Genomic DNA, 21,812 nt, shown 5'->3' with positions numbered 1-21,812 from the left:
AAGTAACCACGCACACCCATGTAAGCAAGCCTAATTAAACACAGCAGGTTATTATCATTTTAAAAAAAGAAGAACTCATTGGGAAGAGGGATTCCAGGAGTGGAAGATAAATGGAGTGGAATAAAAATACATTATATGTAAGAAAATTTCAAAGAATAAAAATTGTATTTTAAAACACCCTGAAAATGTTGAAATGAATTATATGAACTTTAAGGTCAGAGTGGCATTTAGCAATACAGTACAAACAGCAAGTGACAGGAGGTGAGTCACTGGAGTCAAATGAGCAAGATCAAGACTGGCAGAAAATCAGAAGTGGGAGAAATGTTTGTCAATGTGAGGATTTGTTTCAGCTGTTGAGGGAAATAGTAGAAGGGTTGAGCAGAGGGTAGTATACTGAAGGGAAAAATCAAATAATCAAAGAATAATGGCTGGAGTCAGGTGAGAGGTAGATACCAGGTCAGAAAACGGAAACTGGGTAGCAGAGTAGAGATGGCAGCCAGCTGGATTCTGGACACATTTTGTTAACGCATAGGATTTCCCAGTTGATAAGTGTGAGACAAAGAGGAGCAAAGGTGATGTTTAGTATGCATGGAATCTGCAGAGCCCTGTGCACTCCAAGGGTTCTGATTCAAAAGCTCTAGCCAGGAACTAAGGCATACTGACAAGAGGAGAGTAAGAACCGTGATTGGTCAAGTTAGGAAAATCTGTAGAGATGGAAAAGCTAATGAGGTCAAAAGACCAATTGCTTAATTTGGAACTCTTAAATCTGGGATGCCACAGTATCACAATTTCCCCCTAAAATCCATGGCTTCAATCTAATCATATGCAAAGATCACATGAATCCAATCTGAAGGCATTCTGATTAAAGGTGACTTGATGCAACATGGGACCTTGCATTAGATCCTGGAACATTTGTGTAAAGACTAGCAAAACTTTTCCACCTTGGAAAGCAGCAATGGTAACTTTAGGGGTTTTCTGTTGTGTGCACACATGCTTGTATAGAGGTCAATGAACAACCTCAACTAGCTGGTGATGGGCACCAGGAATCTTCTTGTCTTCACTTCTCCAGCACTGGGATTACAACTGAAAACCACTACACCTGGAATTTTAAAAACATGGCTTCTTGGAACTGATCTAATGCATGAAACACTACCAACTGATTTCCCCAACCCATTAGGAAAAGGAAAAAAATGAGGGCTGTGTGGGAGCTCTCAGTATCATCTTTGCAACTCTCAGTAAGCCTAACATTATTTCCAAATACTTTCTTAAAAATGAGATACCTATAATATGTAAATAAAAATATCAAGCAGGAAGTATGATATGTGTTTCTGGAAATAAAGCAGACTCATGAGGCAAATGAGAAACTATAAGCATACACATAACCTTTTCAGTTTTTTGTGTGGTGTATGCATGTACCATGTGTGCACATGTAGAAGCCAGAGGAAAACATCGGGTGTTTTCCTCAGACACTGTCCACCTTATAGCCTCTGCAACAAGGTTTCTCACTAACCCTGACTAGGTTATCTCAGCAAGTCCTGGGACCCTCCTGTCTCTCCCTCCATTTCTCTAGCACTGGGTTTTAGATATATACCACTGTGTCCTGATTTTATGTGGCTGCTGAGGATCCAAACTCAGGTTCTCTTGTTTGGACATCAGCACTTTACCTGCTGAACCATTTCCTTAGCCCCATAGATAGCCTTTAATATGATAACACTGGATGAAATCACCTACAGTGAATTCATACAAAAAAGGTCCTAAACAGTTTATAGGACTAGGCAGAGGAGGACTGGCAAAGGGAACTAAAAATATTAGGGAGGTTAGGAGACAAGAGAGTTATGTCCTCAAGTGAAGAAGGTATTTCATGGTGGAAGAAAGCAGTTGGTATGAATGCTAATAAATTTCACTGTAAACTGATTGTGGGTAGAGAAATGTAGAGGACACCTGTGAACCAAGCAAAGCGATTCGGCAGAGGTATTAATATGTACTTCCTAAAACTAGGTTCCTATCTCTTACAAAACATACACTACAGTGATCAAGACAGCACTGTCTACCGGAAAGCCACTGTTAACATATGTGAATTTCTTCTGCAGTGTTGTACTCTTTGTGCAGTATGCAACCTTCATGATCCTATTTAGTCCTTTTGTGTCAGAGACAAGTCCAACTTGGCTTAAAAGACGAAGAGAATGTACTGAGCAGACAACTCTCTGGAGGCAAAGGATTCTCATTACTAGTAGAACAAAGAAATGAGGCAATAGATAAGAATTAAGGGAGGTTTCTTTTTAAATACTCTAACAGGGTATTTTTGTGCTGATGAGAATATGCCAGTTGAGAAAAATCTGCTAGCACAGAAGAGAAGGTAGAACACCGAACAGAGGACTCACTGGGGCATTGACAGGAAAAGCAAAAGAGAGATGCTCAACAGACACATCCACTGATCAGAGTGAGTGCACAGAAGAGCTGACAGAACAGAACAGAACAGAACAGAACAGAGAACAGAACAGACAGAACAGAACACAGAACAGAACAGAGAACAGAACAGAACAACAACAGAACAGAAAAGAAAACAGAACAGAACAGAGAACAGAACAGAACAGAACAGAGAACAGAACAGAACAGAACAGAAGAGAACAGAACTCAGACTTTAAAATGAGGAGGCCATTATGGCTTGAAAGAGGAGAAATATCGCCCCAGTACAGTGAAGAATCATTTTAGGGAATATGATTGGGGTAACAGGCAGCAGTGAACTCTGTGGCCACACTTATGTAACTCCATTAAAAAATGTCATGTTTATTTCATATTCACTATCTAGAGGCACAGCTGGATTTAACCAAAAGTGAACAGAGAAAGGCCAAGAAACTTTAGGACATACAAAAACATTGAGTATGTATATAGAAGGGATAATCAAAGAGGTGTTTTGATTGAAGTTAAAAAAGGACAGAGGCCTTGCCGGGAAAGCACTTGTCTTGCAGGCCTGATGGCCCGAGTTCCATCCCTGGAAACCATATAAAGATATAAGGGGAGAACTGGAAACCATATAAACCATATAAAGATCTAAGGGGAGAACTAACTCCCAAAAGCTGTCCTCTGACCTCCACATGTGTGTCATGGACAGCATTCCTAAACTTGCAGACAAGAATATTTATTAAAATGTATCTCAGCACTTGGGGAGGCAGAGGCAGGTGGATCTCTGAGTTCGAGGCCAGCTTGCTCTATACCAGTGGTTCTCAACCTTTCTAACACTGCCACCCTTTAATACAATTCCTCATCTTGTGATGACAGCCAGCCATAAAATTACTTCACTGCTACTTCATTCATAACTGTAATCCTGCTACTGTTATGAATTATAATGTAAATATCTGATATGCAGGACATCTTTTGTGTGACCCTTATGAAAAGGTTTGATGCCCAAAGGAGTCATAGTCTACAGGCTGAGAAATCACTGCTCTATACTGTGCTCCAGGAGAGCCAGAACTACATACAGGACCCCCCACCTAAAAAAAAATATGATTTTCAAATACTTTTCACTTAAAAACTTAAAGATTAATTCCCAAGACCTCCTTAGTCAATCAATTCATTTTTTTTCTGGGTCAATAGTCACCACCTTTCCAATTCATCAAATACTTTTGTTTATTTGCTTGTTTTTTGAGGAAAGTCTCATGCAGCTCAGACTAGCTTTGAACTAACTCACAATGTAGCACAGGATAATCTGGAATTCTGGATCTTTCTGTTTCTATCTCCCAGGTGCTAGATCACCTTATTTCCAACTGTTACTGCTTCAAGAGGATTGTGAAATTTGACTGATAACCTGGGTATGCATAATTACCCAAATCTTCCCTTGTCTTTCCAAACACTCCCCAGGTTTTGCTAATGCTAATTCTCCCCGAGGAAGAATTAATGCAATTTATTAAATCTAGCTTTCAGACTCCTAGAGACCACACTTAAATATGAAGCCCTAAAGCTCCATGGCTGGACTACAGGCAAACCTATACTATGTGAAAATGGCCCATTTCTGAAAGACTCTGCACTCTGAGGTGCTCCGCATACCCTCTCAGTGCATCACACTAGCTCTGCAGACGGAAGCTACAACCTTCCCACTATTAGCCCTTAGTTTATAGACAATGATTAGCACCTGTAGCAAGATATTTACTAAAGAATACTCAACTTGTTGCAAATCCTAGCCACAAACTGGTGCACCTACATTCTTCTTTATTAAAATTACCTAAACCAAAACTTTTTGCCCAAAAACAGCAATAAATAGAATTACTGCTGTTGAATCTATTTTAAAAAGGAGGTGGAAGGTTATGATACTCAAGAAGTCTTCAGTCCCAATCCTTGGAGAATGCTGCTCTCCACGTCAGGTTATCTTCTCCTGCCAGTATAAACACAGTGCTGGCCAGCTGTCAGGAACACATCGTAAAAAGCTCACACAAGTTCTGCCACCTCCAACTGAGGCCACAGCTAGCTGCTTCTTGGGAACACAACCTTAGGTAATGAAATTAGTTAAAAAAAAAATGTGAGAACAAGAATGTGTTCTCAACTCCCAGTAACAAGGTCACAGACTGCTTCTCATCATCTTTAAACAGATGCACTGCTCCAAGTACAAGTACTAACCAGCTACAGGCAGGAATCAATGAAATGATATTTAACATATTGTACAGGGAAAGTGGTGTGATTCATGTGCTTGTTGATTTTTCTTAAAATTAATTTGTGTACATGTGTGTGTTCCATGCCACCATGTGGAGATCAGAGGATAACCTGTAATTATTAGTCCCAGGGATCAAACTCAGGTCACTAGGTTGGTGGCAAGAACCTTTAACCTGTCTTTCTGGCCATGACATCATAATTTCTATACCACCAAGATTATATTCCAAAGTCAAGCCTTTATGTCAAAGCATTTTACATGTGAGTGCTCATAACAATTCTGGAAGAAAGACATAATTAATGCTGTGGTATAATTTATGTTAAAATAAAAGAAGGATTGGCAAGACAGCTCAGCAGGTAGAAGAACTTGCCTTGCAAGCCTGGTAAGCTGAGCTCAGGTTCTAGGACCCACATAAGGCAGGAGGAAGGGACTCCACAAAGTTGTTCTTTGACCTGCACATGTACCATGGAATGCACACACAGTAACAATGAAAAATAAAACTAAAACCCAAGAGAAACATTAAATATTACTGGCACCAATGTTTTATTTTTATAAATTTATATAAGCTCGAATATCAAGAATAAAATAAATTTATGCAATGTGGTATTATTTTCAAATCTAATGTCTAACAAACTTAAAATCAGTGGCATTGGAAATCTAGGTTAGGAAAGAAGAGCTTGTTGACGGAAAGGCCAGAGTACCAATGTTTGAGCCTATTCACGGCTTCCCCCATCAGAACAATCATTTCCCAGCCTCTGCAGGCTCCTCCACAGGAAGTACCCTTATTTCTCTTGAAAGTCAAGACTCAGGACTCTCCTAGCAACCTCTCCTAGCTACTGATTTGGCAAAATGGAAAGATAAAATTGTCACAGGACCATATAAAAGTCATCTAGCAATGTTAACAAATCAAAATCATTACATCAGTCAAATGTCTAGTAAATACCTCTGTAGTAAAGCAGAGAAATAAATAAGCTGTGGATGTGGCTCAGTGATGGAACACTTACCATGTGCAAGGCCCTGGCTTCAATCCCCAGCACTGGGAGGAGTGCATGCAAATTAACTGTATTACCCTAAAAAACAAGCTGCTCCACTGTTTATATAGTGCAAACACTTAGTCTAATTTTCATCATCTTTAAACAGATGGCACTGCTCAAAGTACACTTAGTATAAAGTTCACTTAGTATAATTTTTAAGTCATATATATGTTCTATATATGTTTTTATGTCCTGATATATTTACATAGTAACTTTTCCAAGCCAGGTAATGTTAGCAATTAACAATCTCCACTCAAGAGACCTAGGGCTGACCTAACACTTTTCTGTAAGTGTGCACACTGGGGTGCATGTTTGTAGGTCACTTCTCTGTAAAAAAGATGTTTTTACTTTTGTGTATTTTGTCTGGCCTGGAACTTGCTATGTAACTGAGCTAACCTTGAACTCCTGTTCCTCACTAAGTACTGGGATTACAGGCATGTGCTAGGACTCTCAATTTATTATTTGAATTAAGCTGATACAATATTAAAATGTTTGCATATTAGCTGCTTTAAATACCGGGTATATTAGTTTATCCTCAACGTCTAGCAGCCCTGGTGACTGACAACACTTGGATCTTATCGAGCCCTCTGTGCTGACTACAAGAGACCCGAGAACCCTTCCTCTTAGTGCTCTTTCTAGTGTCCTTTCAGGACGTGCTTCAGGACATAAGCGTTAATGCTTTCTGGCTGTAATGGGTAGCATGCAGATAAGATTTAACTGGTTGTTCTTGAATTTCTTGTAAAATAAATCAATTTTTTAATAATCTTCAAATTAAAAAATAAAAAACCAGGCACAGACAGATTAAGACTTCTGTAACTTCATTTAAAATGTCTATGTGATTAGCATTTCAAGATCAGAAAAATGAGATCATACTTATAGACAGGCAAAACCCTAAGATTTTTGATTTTTCTTGAGGGTCTAATACTCATGGCAATTCTCCTGCCTCACCCTCTTTCATGGATGAACTACCATACCCAGCAGAATAGTTTTAACCATAGAAGAATGATCACCAGCTCATTTATGAAGATCACTAGCTTTTCTTTTTCAACCACAGCATCTATAAAAACACCACAGAAACGTCAGCTATATTCTCTAGAACCAGCCAAACACTGCTCCATACACAAACACGGGCTCTGTGCTGACGATTCCCTTTCCTCAGAAGGACAACACCATGGAATGTGCTTCTGGAAGGGTTCTCTAGTCTGGACTGTTTATTTATTTTGTGACATTGAGGCAGGGGTCTCGCTATGTCGCTCAGGTTTGTTTCAAACTCCCAGGCGTGAAGGAACCTTCTACTTCAGTCTTCAGAACAGCTGGAATTATATGTGCAGGTTAGCGTCAAAACTTGATTTTTCATAAAGTTACTTTTATTTGTATGTGTGCACATATAGTTGTCAAAGAGCAACTTGGAGTAGCCCCTTGTCTCCTTCTACCACGTGGGCTCCAGGGTCAAATGCAGGGCATCAGGGTTAAAGACACGTGGCTTTACCTTCTGAACCATTCACTCTCACTTCAAGTCTCAGACTCTGGCCACTGAACAAATAGAACAAGAGCAGACATCTATTTATCCGGGTTGAACCTCTGGTAAACCCTCACGGCCAGAGAAGCGTGTATGGCCGTCTTGAGGCCATCAGTCACGAGAGCAGGTATTACAGAGCAGGTTCGACTGCCCATATCCAAAATTCTTGGAACCAGAAACGTTTTCCAGTTCAGTTTAGATTTTCAAACATTTGCATGTGCACACATGGGCATGTACATGCACGCACGCACAAATACCTGTGGGATGGAACCCGAGTCATCTTTGTTTCACAGACGTGGCCTGACAGTTAACAGATGGAATACTTTTGCTCTGCTTGCTGCTGCTGCCTTTAAACTGTAACCTATGACAGGCAGGAAACTGTTACCAAATCAGTTATCTGGGGACTTGGGATTTTAGACCAGAGATGATCAGCTTATCGATATGAGTGCTGAAGGCACATGGGACCCTTAGGAGACATAAGTCTATTGCCCTCTGTCCTTTATCGTCTCTAACTTCTTTTCCCATTAGAAATTTAATAATAATTATGTTATAACTAAGTTTCAAAGAAAGAAAACCCATGATGTGATTCAGAACCATTCAGATCATACACTATTGGCTATCGCAAATTCTAAGAATAAAAATAGCTAACTCCAATATAAACTGAAAATATTTCTCTTTGGTTGTAAGTCTTTCAGACTTCTAAAATTAAATATCCTAGGAGATACAGGAGGCGTTCATTCTGTCAGTGTCACACCTCAGGTCTCAAGATTAAAGTTAGGTGATACTGAGCCATGAGACTTCATACAGGAACAGACAAGCCTTTATTCATTCTGACTCACTTGTATTATGAAAATGCTAGTGCCTTTAATTATATTCACACTCACTAAGTCTTTTTGCAGCACAAAGCAGAGCTTCTGTTCTTAAAACGTTATGACCTAAATACTTTTAACAGGGGGAAACAGGCTGGAGTGATGATTTGGCATTAAGAGCACTGGTTGCTTTTCCGGAGGACCCAGGTAAATTCCCTGCACCACATGGCAGCAACAACCATTGGCAACGCCCTGTTTAGGGATCCAGTACCTCCTCTGGCCTCCAGAGGCACCACACTAATGCTGTACACATATACCCAGACATACATGCAGGTGAAACACCCATTCACACAAAATAAACAAGAATAAACAAGTCTTAAAACGAAAAAGAAAAAAACAAGCATCATAGAGAATATTTAGTAACTATAATCTAAGGAAAAAAGGAACAAATAAAACAAAGCAAAACAAACCTCAGAGGGCCATACAATTAGTGCCTATTTAAAGCACACTATGTAATGATTGTCTTAAAGGTTGGGCTATCTAACTCTTACTCAGGATTGTTAATATTTTGAACATCCATCCCATATCTATCTATAACAAATTTAGGCAATGATCCCCTTATATGATGATAAAGCAGATCAAGACTTGCCCAGATTTCATACTCTAAATGTTTTGGTTTACACATTTGTCTTCTACCAACAAGCCCCATTATATCTGCATCAGGAACCATAGGAACCTATCTACTATCAAATCCCACTGAAGTCATCTTCCTTGCCCAGCAGGGAGAACCTATAGGACGAAGCCGACCTCTGAGGTAAGCAGGACCAGTAAACAATAGGTTGTTTATTAAAAAGCTTCATTAGTTCAAAGTATCAACAGTTCTCAATATAAACCTTCAAATTTCTCCTTACATAAAGTTCAGAAACTTTTCCAAAATTTAAAATATCTGTAAGAAGAAATACTGCTTCTTTACAGTAGTGTCTCCATCATCAGAAATGTATTCTACCACCTAGTTTGCCTCCAATGAATTAAACCAAAGCTTGAATTAACTACATTGCAAGGTTCAAAAAAGACTAAAAGTGTGAAATAGATGCTACTTGTCTCAAAATGGTACCTTTGACTTCAGAACTTTATTTTAAGGCTATATAAGGCCAGATTAGGAAGGTGTTACATACCTGAGTGATTTGTCAAGGATTTTCAATGAGAAAGAAAAAAGTTACGGGCAAAGAAAGCTTTCCATTTTGTATTTGGTATAACCACTAGCTAGTAATGTAACCATCCAGTCTCATCTCTACACGATCATACTGTCATTGCAGGTTCTAGACCTGTGGTAACAAAATATGTTTATTAAAAAAAAGTATAGTAAATTTTTATTACAACCACAGGTACTTGGGGGAACTAAGGCATGGGTCACTTTAGAATGCAGTATGTGAGAACGGTATTACTATGGCACCACAAAAGGCTGGGACACCATGACTGATCATGGCTCCTTTTGGGGGTGCGTTCTTGATCTTATTTTTTAAATTCTGTCGACTCAGATGATATGTGGGAGGATGACAACCGACAGTTTACCATAAACACAACATCCTGAGAGATCCTCCGAGTGCTGCGTTAAATGTTAAAAATTCTGAACACCCTTCCCAAGGTCACAGTGGTACGCATCCCCTTTCAACACACAGTAACACCTGCCATCACCAGTGACAGCTTACAGCTCCTTCCGACCCTTCCCTTCCACAGAAGTCAATTACAGCACTGTATAACTAGTGACTCGGTATGAAATAAATTCTCTCCAATACTCCCAATGGAATCAATCCTCTATAAACATCACAAAACACATTATCAACCTGGATGGCAGAGTCCCATGGCCTAAAAGGTGTAACAGCTCATATCTCGGTCATGGCTGCACGGCCAGAAAAATGAGCATCATGGTGGGTTCCTGCATTCTTCACATTGTGCTCATGAACAAAGTCATTGTAGTTTCTATGTGCAGTCTGGGGTGGGGGCAAGGCCCTTGTGCTCCACTGGTTTCCACCACGCTGACAGCAGTCACTGGTAGCAGAGAGCCTAGATGGTTGAGGAGTGGGAGTACAGTTAGTCAACAGGAACAGAGAACACGGATGTGTTATGGAGAAAGGCCATGTGACCAGCATGCATCACTATGGTGAGCAGTTACCATGCAACGCTAACATTCAAGAACAGCAGAAGGGGAAATCCACACAGTTACATGGCTCATGTAATGGAAAGCACCAAAACGAAAACACATGTAACTAGAATCAGTTACGTGAATTAGTGAAGAAAAGTCAAAGAGGGCAAACATTCTGTTATCTGTCCCTGCTGTCGCTGGGACACTCCCAACGTAGAAATGTTTGGAATTCTAGTGGCACAAAAATTGCAAGTGAGCTTTATTCAAATATTAGAAAGAATTCTACAGAAAGGCAAGGACATATATGGAAAGGGCAATTATAAAAATGAACTCCAAATTTACATGATTTAAAAAAGTATAATCCAGGAAATAAAATTTAGGAGCATTAAAAATAAAAACCCTTCCCCTTAGACATTGAGCAAGTTTATATCAGTGCTCCAAATTAACAATAATGATTGTCCTTTCTGTAATCAAAGTTCATAGGAGCACAGGCCGAAAGCAGCAGGCACAGATAGAGTGCAGAATTGCCACAAGCACAGGGGAATTAGATGCAGACATTCACAGGCATGGGCGTGTGCAGTCTGGGGAGTCACATGAGTCAGTCCTCCAGTAGAGAGAAAACACCTGCCACAATCTTGAGATGTGCAAGGGAGCACATCCTTCACACAACCAACACCAGAAAACGAGTATTCCAAATACAAAAGGCAACTAAAATCTAGATTTTTTTAAAAAAAAGTATTATTTTTCTAATACTATAAAATATTAACTTAATTTTTAATGTTTTTCCCTGGGAAAACTAAAAAGGAAATTTTCAAAATAAACATGGAAGGTGTGCTGTTTGCTTTTAACTATTAGTATCATTTTATTTCCTTCACTGAAATTCAACTTGCTCATCAGACTTCATAAGCAAACTTCATGACCCCTTGATGTAGAAATTAAATCTGGCTTGTGTTCTGGTTTACAGATGCCAGATTTCCTAAGTTCTATACATTTTGTTTTTTGATAGGGTTGGGTCTTACCACACTGCCCTGGATAGCCTGGAAACATGATGTACCTGCACCTTCTTCTCAAACACTGGGATTACAGGCATGCTTTATTTTGTTTTGAGATACGGTTACTTTGCTGCTAGGCTGGACTCAAATCCCAGGACTCAACAAAGCCTCTCTCTAGTCTCAGCCTTGCAAGCAGTGTCATCGGCTTTTTGTTAATAAACAATTCATGTATTCAAGTGATATGAAATATCTTAACAAATCCTAAGTTACTGACATATTAAATCATTCATCTAGTTAATGGTTTCATTTAAGATACAAGGGGGAAAAATCTGAAGACCTGAACAGGAAATAGATTTAAATTAAACTGTCCCCGAACCATCTGCTAGAAGTAAGATGTTCCACAGGCTGTCCTGGCATCCAGTCAGTTTCCAGACTTTGTGACCACTTTCTAAAGGAGGACTGCTTTATGGCCTCTGAAATCTAAGCATGCAGACACAAAGAATGGGAGGCAAGACGCACTTTACAGAAGCCTGGAGAGTCACGAGCTATAAGACACGCCAGTGGGTGTCAGTTCCGTGCCCTGCTGACGTACTCTGAGGCTCGTCAGGTTTTCAGAGTCCTCTCCATTTCAGCAAAGGAGCTGTCAGCACAGCAGAGAAAGGAAGAGGCACATGGCTCCAAGTTTTTTCATTTTTCTTGAAGCTGAAATCCAATATTCTCTCTAAAAGCTACACCAAAGGAACTGGTAATGTCTAACAAATCAAATTAAGCAGACTTAAATATGTACTCATTAAAATGAAATTCAATAAAGACCTAGCGTCATAGCATAGGAAGTAAACTAATCAGATTCTCGCTTGGTATTAAAGAAAGATATGCATATATTAAGACAGCTGAAGTCTGGTTACTCTCTGTGTGTGACATCGGCCTCAGTGGCACATTAAAGAGATGGATTATAACTGCCTGCTGGGCTGCTACCTTCAGTAAGAACTCAAAACTTATAATATCTTAAAGAATAAAACTGTTCATCTGTAGCCCTCATTTGTTTCTCTTTTGGTATGCACATATGTATACATACCTAAATACCCTGTATGATATTCCCTATATCATACCCTATATACATGGACAAAACAAGGGAGAATATCCTCCTTAATTTTAACTGCAAATTATCTGGAACTGAAATAAAATATACCCAACCATCACAAGCAAAGCGCCCTGTCGTTAGTTAAGCCAACGATACCAGTGGAAAGAGTACAAAGCACAGACAGAGAGAATCACCAACCACTGCTGACCCACCACCATGAAGGAAGAGCTGGCTGCACAGAAAGCCGACCCAAACCTTGAGATCACCACAGAAACTCATTAGGTTTCAGGTATTAACAAACTAAGAGCAAGAGAAAAAGAGAAAAATCTCATGAATCATCTAAGTGCATTCCATATATAGACACAAAGCTTGACCAGACGATACATCCATAGTACCACTCAGCCCAAATGATTTCCAGGGAGCCCGCCCCAAGCCACAGCTTTCTAGGAAAGCACAAACCCAACTGGTAAAATCCAACAAGCCACAAAGTATTCATATCTGTGTGTTTACATTTTATAAAAATAGCTTTACTTTCATTGAATTATTTCTCTAGCTCCCCAAACTGGAATATTTTTCTTTCTTCTTTTTTAGACTTTCATCAGCCACTCCCAGATCACATCAGTGAAAGTCAGCAGTCTTATGTTCTGCCTTTAGACAGCCGTCCTCCCTTCTCCATCCAAGACCTAACGCTCACCATCCCTCCGACTGCTCAGTCTGTTCCTTTTCAGCTCACAAATATGAATAATTTGTTTTCAATCATATTTAAAGTGCTTCAAGATTATAGCTTAAAAGTTTAGAATACAATTGTGCAAGCAATATTTTGGTTTAGGAAGTTAACAAACCATTTCCTGTCGTGTTGGTTTGCTGCAGAATTCTGCGGAAGATTCTCTATCTCCACCAGCACAGGACCAGAGGTTGAGGAAGGGATCACAGGCACAGAAGACCTCACACCCCAAGCCTAGGTGGAAAAATGATAAAATGCATTTGTTTGCCTATATGTATGGTCAAAATCTAAAAAACAGAAATATTAACACCAAGAAATACAACATTAAAATGGAGTGCCATCTATAGTACATAAATGTACTGTAATCAAATGTTTAATTTTAATACACTAATTTTAGGTAATAAATGAACATTCACAACGTACTAATACCCCATATTTATAGACAGAAAATGTTTACAAATCATCTGTTTTACTCGCAGTATCTTAGTAAAACAAGGACAAGTGTTGGAGGTGAGAAATGCATAAAAGTTGTAAAATATCACACACTACAAAAATCCAATTAACTATGTGCTCTGGTGTTTTAGAAACTTACCTGTTGGGAGTCATTATTCTGGGCTGAAGTATTAGGAACACTATAATGAAAGAAAAAAAACCTATTAAAAACCCTGTATAAAAGGATTGAGGGAAGAAAGGGAGAGAGCAATGTAATTAAAATTAAAGCAACGTAATTTAACAAAACCAAACAAACACAAATAAAGACCCAAACGGAATAGAACTGATTACAAACTGTTTCCTTAAAATGTATGTCAAGGGGCTGGAGAGATGGCTCAGTGGTTGGGAACACTGGCTGTTCTTCCAGAGGACATGGGTTCAATTCTCAGTACCCACGTAACAGCTCACAGCTGCCTATAACTCTAGTTCCAGGGGATCTAACACCCTCACACCAATGCACATAAAATAAAAATTTAAAAAGTATGTAAAATAAGTTCAACAAAGTCATACATATCTAACTTGCATGTTAAAGTTTGAAATAGTATGCATAGTTTGAAATCTTTCCATGGAACCTACATCAGTGACATCTTATGTTTATAAGTCCACCCATGTAAATACATATCTTAGATGTCTTCAAGGTATTAATCCATGCTTTATCATTAAGACAATGAAATCCAAGAGCATAATTGTGGAGTCATTTGGTAAGTCTGACATAGGTATACACACATATATAAAGTTTACCTGTAATTTTACATTCTTTTATTTTTAATGTTATATATGTATAACTATAATTTTTCTTTTATCACTAATAAAATAAAGCATTATAGGGTTAAAATATACTCTACATATAATATTCTAGGTTATTATTTCTTTCCAATTTTTTTTCTTTTTTCTTTTTTTTTGAGACAAGGTCTTATTACATAGTCCTGGCTGATCTGAAACTTGGTCTGTAGACCAGGCTGGCCTAGAATTCACAGAGATCTGCCTACTTCTGCTTCCCAAGTATTGGGATTAAAGGCATGTGCTTTTTTTAATTTTTTAAATTAATAATTCTATATTCTCTTTTCACTTCCAACCTGTACTCAAAGTATTCAGTTTTGTATAATTTACACAGAATTGTTCTAGTTAGTACGGATAATATGGTAATGGGACTTAAGCTTCATCAGAAACATTACACATTTGCAAAACATCCTTTATTTAAAATAACAAAAATTCTAAAAGTTTTTTCTTTTCTTAAACCTTTATGTTGTATGTGTTCGGAGGTCAGGAAAACCTGACCAGAGGTTATCTCCGTCTACCACAAGGGTCTGAGAACTGCACCCAGGACATCAGGCTCTGGGGCAGATGCCTTTATCTCACCTCCCCATTTAAAACAAAGAAAATAATTCATTCTATTTTTATTTATGTATGTGTATCCATGCGTACACCTGGATAGGGTACCTGAAGATCCCACGGGGCTGGAGTTACAGGCAGTTGTGAGCTGTCCAATGTGGGAACTGGGAATCAAAATTGGGTCCTCTGAAGAACGGCCAGCATTCTTAACCACTGAATCTCAATTATTACTTTACTTTATTATTGACTATTAAGGGTCCTGGATTTCCAAGAGACCCAAATTTGATTCCCAGCTCCCTCTTCCCTTTTTTCTAAGGAGTCGTGTTTGCTCTTCCCAGACTGCAGGATCCTGGTGAAAGTAACTTCCTGGTCTACACATTAAATTTCTTCAAGCCTACCTGGAGCATAAGTTAGCCTCAAATCAGTCTACGGTTCCTTTGTTACTTTCAAACATTTCTTTCAGCTAGGAATAACTTCAGTAACAACAAGAACAATTTAAACTTGAGAAAAGCATCTCTCATAATAAGCCATATTAACTAAATCAAAACTTCCTATTTAGATAATATGAAATGTAAAAAACATTGTTTTTCTTATAATTTCTTGATAATTAAAAAGTAGGGATTGGGATGTAGCTCACTGGTGGAATGCTTATCTAGCACCCAGGCGGTCCCGAGTTTGATGTTTAGTACCAAAAATAGAAACAAAGCATCACCAATGAAAAGACAACTAAGGTTAATTCAAGACACTTGATGACCGGAACTGTGTCAGCACAAGACATCCCAAGACCAGGTTCTCAGCACTGAAGAGATCTATTTGCCCCCCAGAAGGACAAAGGACAGGGAATAAGGGACAAAGACAGGAGACAGAGAAGGGAAAAGGAACAAGGGAGAGGAGGAAGGAATATCTGTCTCAGGTGGGGGAGATACGACATGGACAATGATGATGACATAGGACTGCCTCTAGATACGGGGGACAGACGTGGCCCATAGGAAAATGGTAGTTTATAAAGCAGAAGGGGAACCCTGTGATAGGATTAGGTGTTTAATTTTAATTGGGCATGTTAATTATTGTAGCCAAAGGGGGCATCTGATTGCTGGATTTTAATACTTTGATAGCTGGACCTTGGTAGTCAGTCTCAGAAAGAGGAAGGTGCCAAATAGGGGACAGACCTTATGGCTAGCTTCAAGATTGTAATCTACAAGTTTTTAGCAAGGCAGAGGGAATTGGGGAGAAGGGCAAGGCCATGTTTGCCATGCTCTGGCTGGCTAGACTTCATTTCATCTGATTTGTGAATTTGATCAGAAATATATATTCAGAGCATCTTAGAAAAGGGCTCTGTAAAGGACCACAAGTAGTAACTGCCCCCTTTGCTCATATATAGCTCGTTTTCGCCCTCCATCCAGGTACAACAGCACCTGCCCACAGTCCCACTGCTCAGTGAGAAGGAAGCTTAAGGAGGGTCTCTTGAGTTCAGATCGTGGGGCTTGTACAACATACCAAGGCCTCTTTGTTCAGAAAAAGAACACAGTATTAGTAACCATGAGCATCAACTATCCTTGAAAATACCACCCTTTTTTAAGGGTACTAAGTTTGTACTTTTAGTTCAAACTCACCAGGAGAGACCGACACCAGCAATTTACACACATGCTATTCACACTGGTACATTTTATGAAGCAGCAAAGTAAAAGGTCGAGAAATGTTTCAGGTCAAGTAGTTAGACTATAAAAAAGGCACTGTTCTCCATGGTTCACTGGAGCAAAACCATTCATGAAACAGAATGGCAAGGTCAAGAGCGAAGGGCACGCATGCCAGTCCAAAGTCAGGTGTCCCAAGACTATGAGAGAGAGGTGCCTAGTAACCTTCAGGGTAACGAGCTGTCTCTTCATTTAACTTCTGAAAGACTACTACTACTACTACTACTACTACTACTACTACTACTACTACTACTACTAAAACAACTACACACACACTTTAAGATTTATTAAGATTTATTTATGTGTAGGTGTCTGTGTGTAAGCAATACATATAAGTATATATGTATCTTTGCAGGCCAACTCAGATTATTTGGAGCTGTGAGCCTTTTATAACTTTTGGAATTATAATTATAATCATTTCTCCCTTCTCTTTCCTCCCTCCGAAGGGTTATCATTTCTTTTAATAATTTTTTATTTTAAATTTTTTATTCATTTTACATTAACAATCACAGTTTCCCCCCTCCCCTCCTCCTTGTTCCCCTACATCCCCCAACCCACCCCTCAACCACTCCTCTGAAAAGGTAAGGCTTCCCACGGGGAGTCAACAGAGCCTAGCACATTAAGTTGAGGCAGGACCAAGTCCCTCCCTCTGCATCAAGGCTGAGCAAAGCATCCCACAATAGGGAATGGGGTACAAAAAGCCAGCTCATGCATCAAGGATGGATCCTGAAGGGGCCATCATTTCTTAAGTAGCCTATTTCTGTGGTCTTCTAAAGTCAAAAGCGTCACTAACGAAGAGACAGTGACATATATCCATTAAAGTGAAATTAATTCCAATCCTAGAAAAGAGACCATGTTTATTATACTCACTATGTTCTGATTAAAAATCTGAATTTCAAAACACCTTAGAGAAGGGACTTTAACTTTACTAATAAAACTTAATTGTTCCACATCATGTCTCTGCTTAAATATTTTCTATTTCTACTACTTTCATGATATATCTTTAGGGTGAAATGTCATGTCCTAGTCTGTTTCAAGAAAGCAAGACATGATTAATGAACAACACTATTTAAAAAACACGAAGAGCTAATATTCCTTCTCAATTTCTTTGCAAATACAGCTTCTAAGCAATTCAAAAGAAAAACAAACAACCCAAAGCAGACAGCCCAGAGAGGCACAGAATTTCCTTTTTAATCTGAAGCTTTACAACAGAAACCCTTAACAGCATCAAGAGTTCCTGTTCACAACAGCAAAGTGTTTCTGTAATGGATCACTAATCACAACCTGGCTCAAACAGTTCTAAGTGAAGAAAACTGTACAGGAAAACTCAGAGGTACTTGCTGCCAAGACAGACGCCTGTCAGCAGGAGTGCAGGAGTGCAATCCCTAGAGCCCGCACGGTGCAGCTCTCACCTCCACATGGGTACTGTGGTAATGCACAACTACACACTAAACATGCATTGCTACAAACTTAAACACACTAAATAAACAGATAAATAAATGTAATAAAAATTTTTTAAGGTATGGTTGACTACTCAGTATCTGAAAATAACAAGCCTCTTTTGAAGAATTTCAAATTCAGACAGTTAGACCTACCCACCCACGCCCCACACAAAGGTTACGTTTACTGATTTTATTACAATAATTATTGTATTTGTATAATATATAAAAATTTATAGCACATAGAATTACAATATAATCTATATTGTATAAAGTATAATAATAGTTATTATAATTATTATTATGTGTCTTTTTTGAGACAAGGTCTTGCAAGAGTAGACCTTAGACTCACCCAGATCCAGATCCAGGACTCTGCCTCCCAAGAGCTGGGATTTAAGCTGTGTATGCTTTGAATCTGACTTTCTAATAAGCATTCTGAGAGAAATCAATATACAGGTTTTTTTTTTTTTTTTTTTTTTTTTTTTTTTTCGTTTTTTGAGACAGGGTTTCTCTGTAGCTTTAGAGCCTGTCCTGGAGCTAGCTCTTGTAGACCAGGCTGGCCTCGAACTCACAGAGATACACCTGCCTCTGCTTCCCGAGTGCTGGGATTAAAGGCGTGTGCCACCACCGCCCGGCAAGTTGTTTTTGAAAAACATTTTAACACATACTATTGAAATTAATGGAGCTATTATAATCATTTCTTTTAAAGGGACATTTAAAGTGACTGAAATAATAATCAATACACTTTCTAACAAAAACAGATTTACAATATTCACACATATGGGGAAATTAAGCAAATATTCCTAAATAACTAATAGTTCTAAGGAGAAATCATGGATTAGAAAATGTGGGATGAACCAAGAAAAAATGCAAACGAAACATACCAAGAGTTACAGAATACAATTAAATAGTGCTCCAGGGGAAGTTGACAGTTGGCCACTTACGCCAGCCGTGGTTAGTTCAGGCCAGTCCAGAGTATAGATAGAAAGGCTGAAGCTCCAGGATCAGAGGTTTACGTTTAGTCAGGGCACACAGCAAGCTTGAGATCAGTCTGCATCTAATGAGACCCAGTCTCAAAAACTTGAAAAATAAACAAACAAAGGTCTCAAATGACCAAGCCCCACCTTAAGATAATACAGAGAGAACAAGAAGTTGGATGTGGTGGTGCAGCCTTCTAAAGGCCAGTGCTTAGAAGGTTAGGCAGAAAGACCACAAGTTTAAGGCTAGTGTGGGGCGTTTAAAGAGCTTGTTTCAAACAACTACGAAACAGGCTAGGCCTGGTAGGCAAGCAGTGAGTTCTAGGTCAGCCAGGGCTGCAAAATGAGACTCTGTCTCAAAAACAAACAGAAAACAATAAAACCAAGAAGAATTTGGGGATGTAGCTCCGTGGTAGAGCACTTGTGTAGCTAGCACCCACGAGGTCCTGGGTAACAAAAAAAAAAAAAAAAAAAAAAAAAAACCAAGAAGGAAGGCAGGAAGAAGAGGAAGAAGTAGCCAGAGCAAACTAAATCTTAAGTAAGAAGGAACAAATAATAGAGCAAGAATTAACGAAAGGTAGCAAACTAACAAATACTCATCTGACAGCATAACTGTCTTACAGAAACAAGACTGGAAAACTGCAAACTACATTCCTAGGAATTAAGATATGTTAAAAAATATGTCTACAAAAGGTGATTGAATTAAGAATTTAAAAAGTGGCCTAGAGATAATCCAAGTTAGATGGTTTTAATAAATACTATCAGTGTTAAGAAATTCATATCAATTCCTTACAAAAATCTCAAAAAAATAGGAGAGGAAGGATTATTTACTAACTTATTCTGTGAGGTCATGAATTGCTCTCATACCAAAACTGGATAAAGAGTCTAAGTAAAGCACAGACCAATACCTCTGATGAATAGAGACACACAGATCAACAAATACTAGGAAGCCAGATCCAGTCACACGGTAGCATGAACTGTATACCATGATCAAGTGCAATCCCATCTAGAATAAAATTGCTTACCTGCAAACCCACCTTTCTTCTTTGATGTTAGCAATATGAACAACATTCTACTTCTGTAAGCAGCTTAATTTTTCTGAATGTCAATTTTATCTGATGTTTCTTTGTTCCCTATTATCCTCCCAATACCTATGAAACTGACATTTGGCAAGGTCGCCAATAAATATTTGTTTAATTAATGATAGCAACTCTATAAATTATCTAAATATGTAAATTGTCTCAGTTCCTACATTGCAGGCATTACTCACCCAAGCTCTTCAGGTTTTGTTGCGCTTGCTGACAAGAGAAAAGATAACATCTTATTAGTCCACCCTGCATGACAAATTGCTGTGCCAGTCAAAGTAAAACCATGACCAACTGAACACACTCGGCCATGCTGCAGGTCAGACCAGTACTGCCAGCAGCAGCCTCTTGTATTTTTCAATAAAACACTGCACATGTTTTCTTTCCCAGGATTTCACTTTTGTTATGTGGACCACAGTGTGGCTGTTCATGGCTATGTGCACAGAGCACAGGTCCTGTCCTCAGAAGAGAGCATTGGAACCGTCTGCGTTCAAGTTACGGCTACATTTGAGCCACTTGATGTGGGTGCTGGAGGCAAATCTGAGTCCTTTGCAAGAGCAGCACACTCTCTCAACTGTTGAGCCACCTCTCCAGGATGCGTCTGAGGACAGGATCGCCCTCTGGGTCTGAGGATTCCGGAGAGGTAAAGGTTCATTCCTAGTGGCTGGCTGCACTGCTTCTCTGATATCTCAGCTTTCACCCCCTAATATCTGACCCTGGGTCTTATTTATTAAGACCAATTAGAATTCACGCTACATTACAGAGTTGAAGTATTTTAAGTGGCAAATGATATTTATAAATTTGTAAATATCTATGTATGACAGACATTGAAAATTTAACAGTAATTACAGTATCATTCACTCATTTTTATATTGTTTTACTGTGTGTCTCTGTGTGGGGTGTGTGTGTGTGTGTGTGTGTGTGTGTGTGTGTGTGTGTGTGTGTAGGTCAGCGAATAACTTTTGTAGAGTCTGTTCTTTGTGGAGTCTGTTTTTTTTCCCCCAGTATGAAGGTCTTGGGGACTAACTTAGGTTAATCAGATTTGACGGCAAGCTCCTTTATCCACATTTATAAAGTGCTTTTATCTCACCAGTCTAATATGGAATAATTTTCACTGAAAAATTCTTTGGGGCTAGAGAGATGACTCAGAAGTTAAGAGTACTTGCTGCTCTTCCAAAGGACCTGGTTCAAGTCTTAGCATCTACATGGTAGCTCACAACTGCCTGCAACTCCAGTTACAGGGCACTGGCATGGTTCATAAAACAGCATGCATGCACACATGCATGGACAACCCCCCAAACAAAAAATTTAATGTCTTCTTTACATGCTAAAATTAAAGAACATTCAAGGGGATGAAGTGGCATTTCATCATGAGATTTGAAAGACAAGAGAGAAAATACTGCTCTAATGCAAAAAATACTGCCGAGAACATCTACTGAACTGTGCTTACTATTAAGATTAATTTCAGTTAATTACAGAAGTCATTATAATGTAGCTTCTGAAGCTCATACAAGAACAGTTTTAATAATTAAAAAGACTTAAGAAGACTCAAGCAGCGTCCTCTCCAGCAAACAAGGAGTGCTAGCACATGAAGATTGGCAAAGAAAGACAAGCTTTTGAACAAGACTGGACTTACCTTTCATCTGTAGGGTCCGCCGAGAGTATCGCTTGCTGGGCCTTCTTTCAAAGGAGGTCGATCTTCTTGCTTTGTTAGTTTTTGTGGTTTGATATTCAGTTTTTCCACTAAAATAAATGAGGCAAGGCAGCAGTAAGACAATCTAAGGCAATCAGGCAGGGGAGTAAGATGTTTGCACTCAGATTATCCTGCAAAGCATCCAAAAGGGAACCA

General features: G+C 39.0%; 1 protein-coding gene across 1 annotated transcript in view; it reads right to left on the bottom strand.

Annotated features, from left to right (window-relative positions):
- Window positions 1-21,812, bottom strand: part of Epb41l5 (erythrocyte membrane protein band 4.1 like 5) — a 106,305-nt gene that overhangs the window by 49,171 nt on the left and 35,322 nt on the right. Inside the window, exons 13-16 of the mRNA XM_038348826.1 lie at window positions 21,600-21,706; window positions 20,149-20,176; window positions 13,537-13,576; window positions 13,063-13,178 (exon numbers count right to left, since the gene is read on the bottom strand). Of these exons, the coding sequence (XP_038204754.1) occupies window positions 13,063-13,178; window positions 13,537-13,576; window positions 20,149-20,176; window positions 21,600-21,706 (291 nt within the window). The remainder of the gene's footprint in view (window positions 1-13,062; window positions 13,179-13,536; window positions 13,577-20,148; window positions 20,177-21,599; window positions 21,707-21,812) is intronic.

Source organism: Arvicola amphibius, chromosome 12 (genome assembly GCF_903992535.2).
Source record: "Arvicola amphibius chromosome 12, mArvAmp1.2, whole genome shotgun sequence".
NCBI classification, from domain to species: Eukaryota; Metazoa; Chordata; class Mammalia; order Rodentia; family Cricetidae; genus Arvicola; species Arvicola amphibius.
This window is presented reverse-complemented; position numbering and strand designations above follow the sequence as displayed.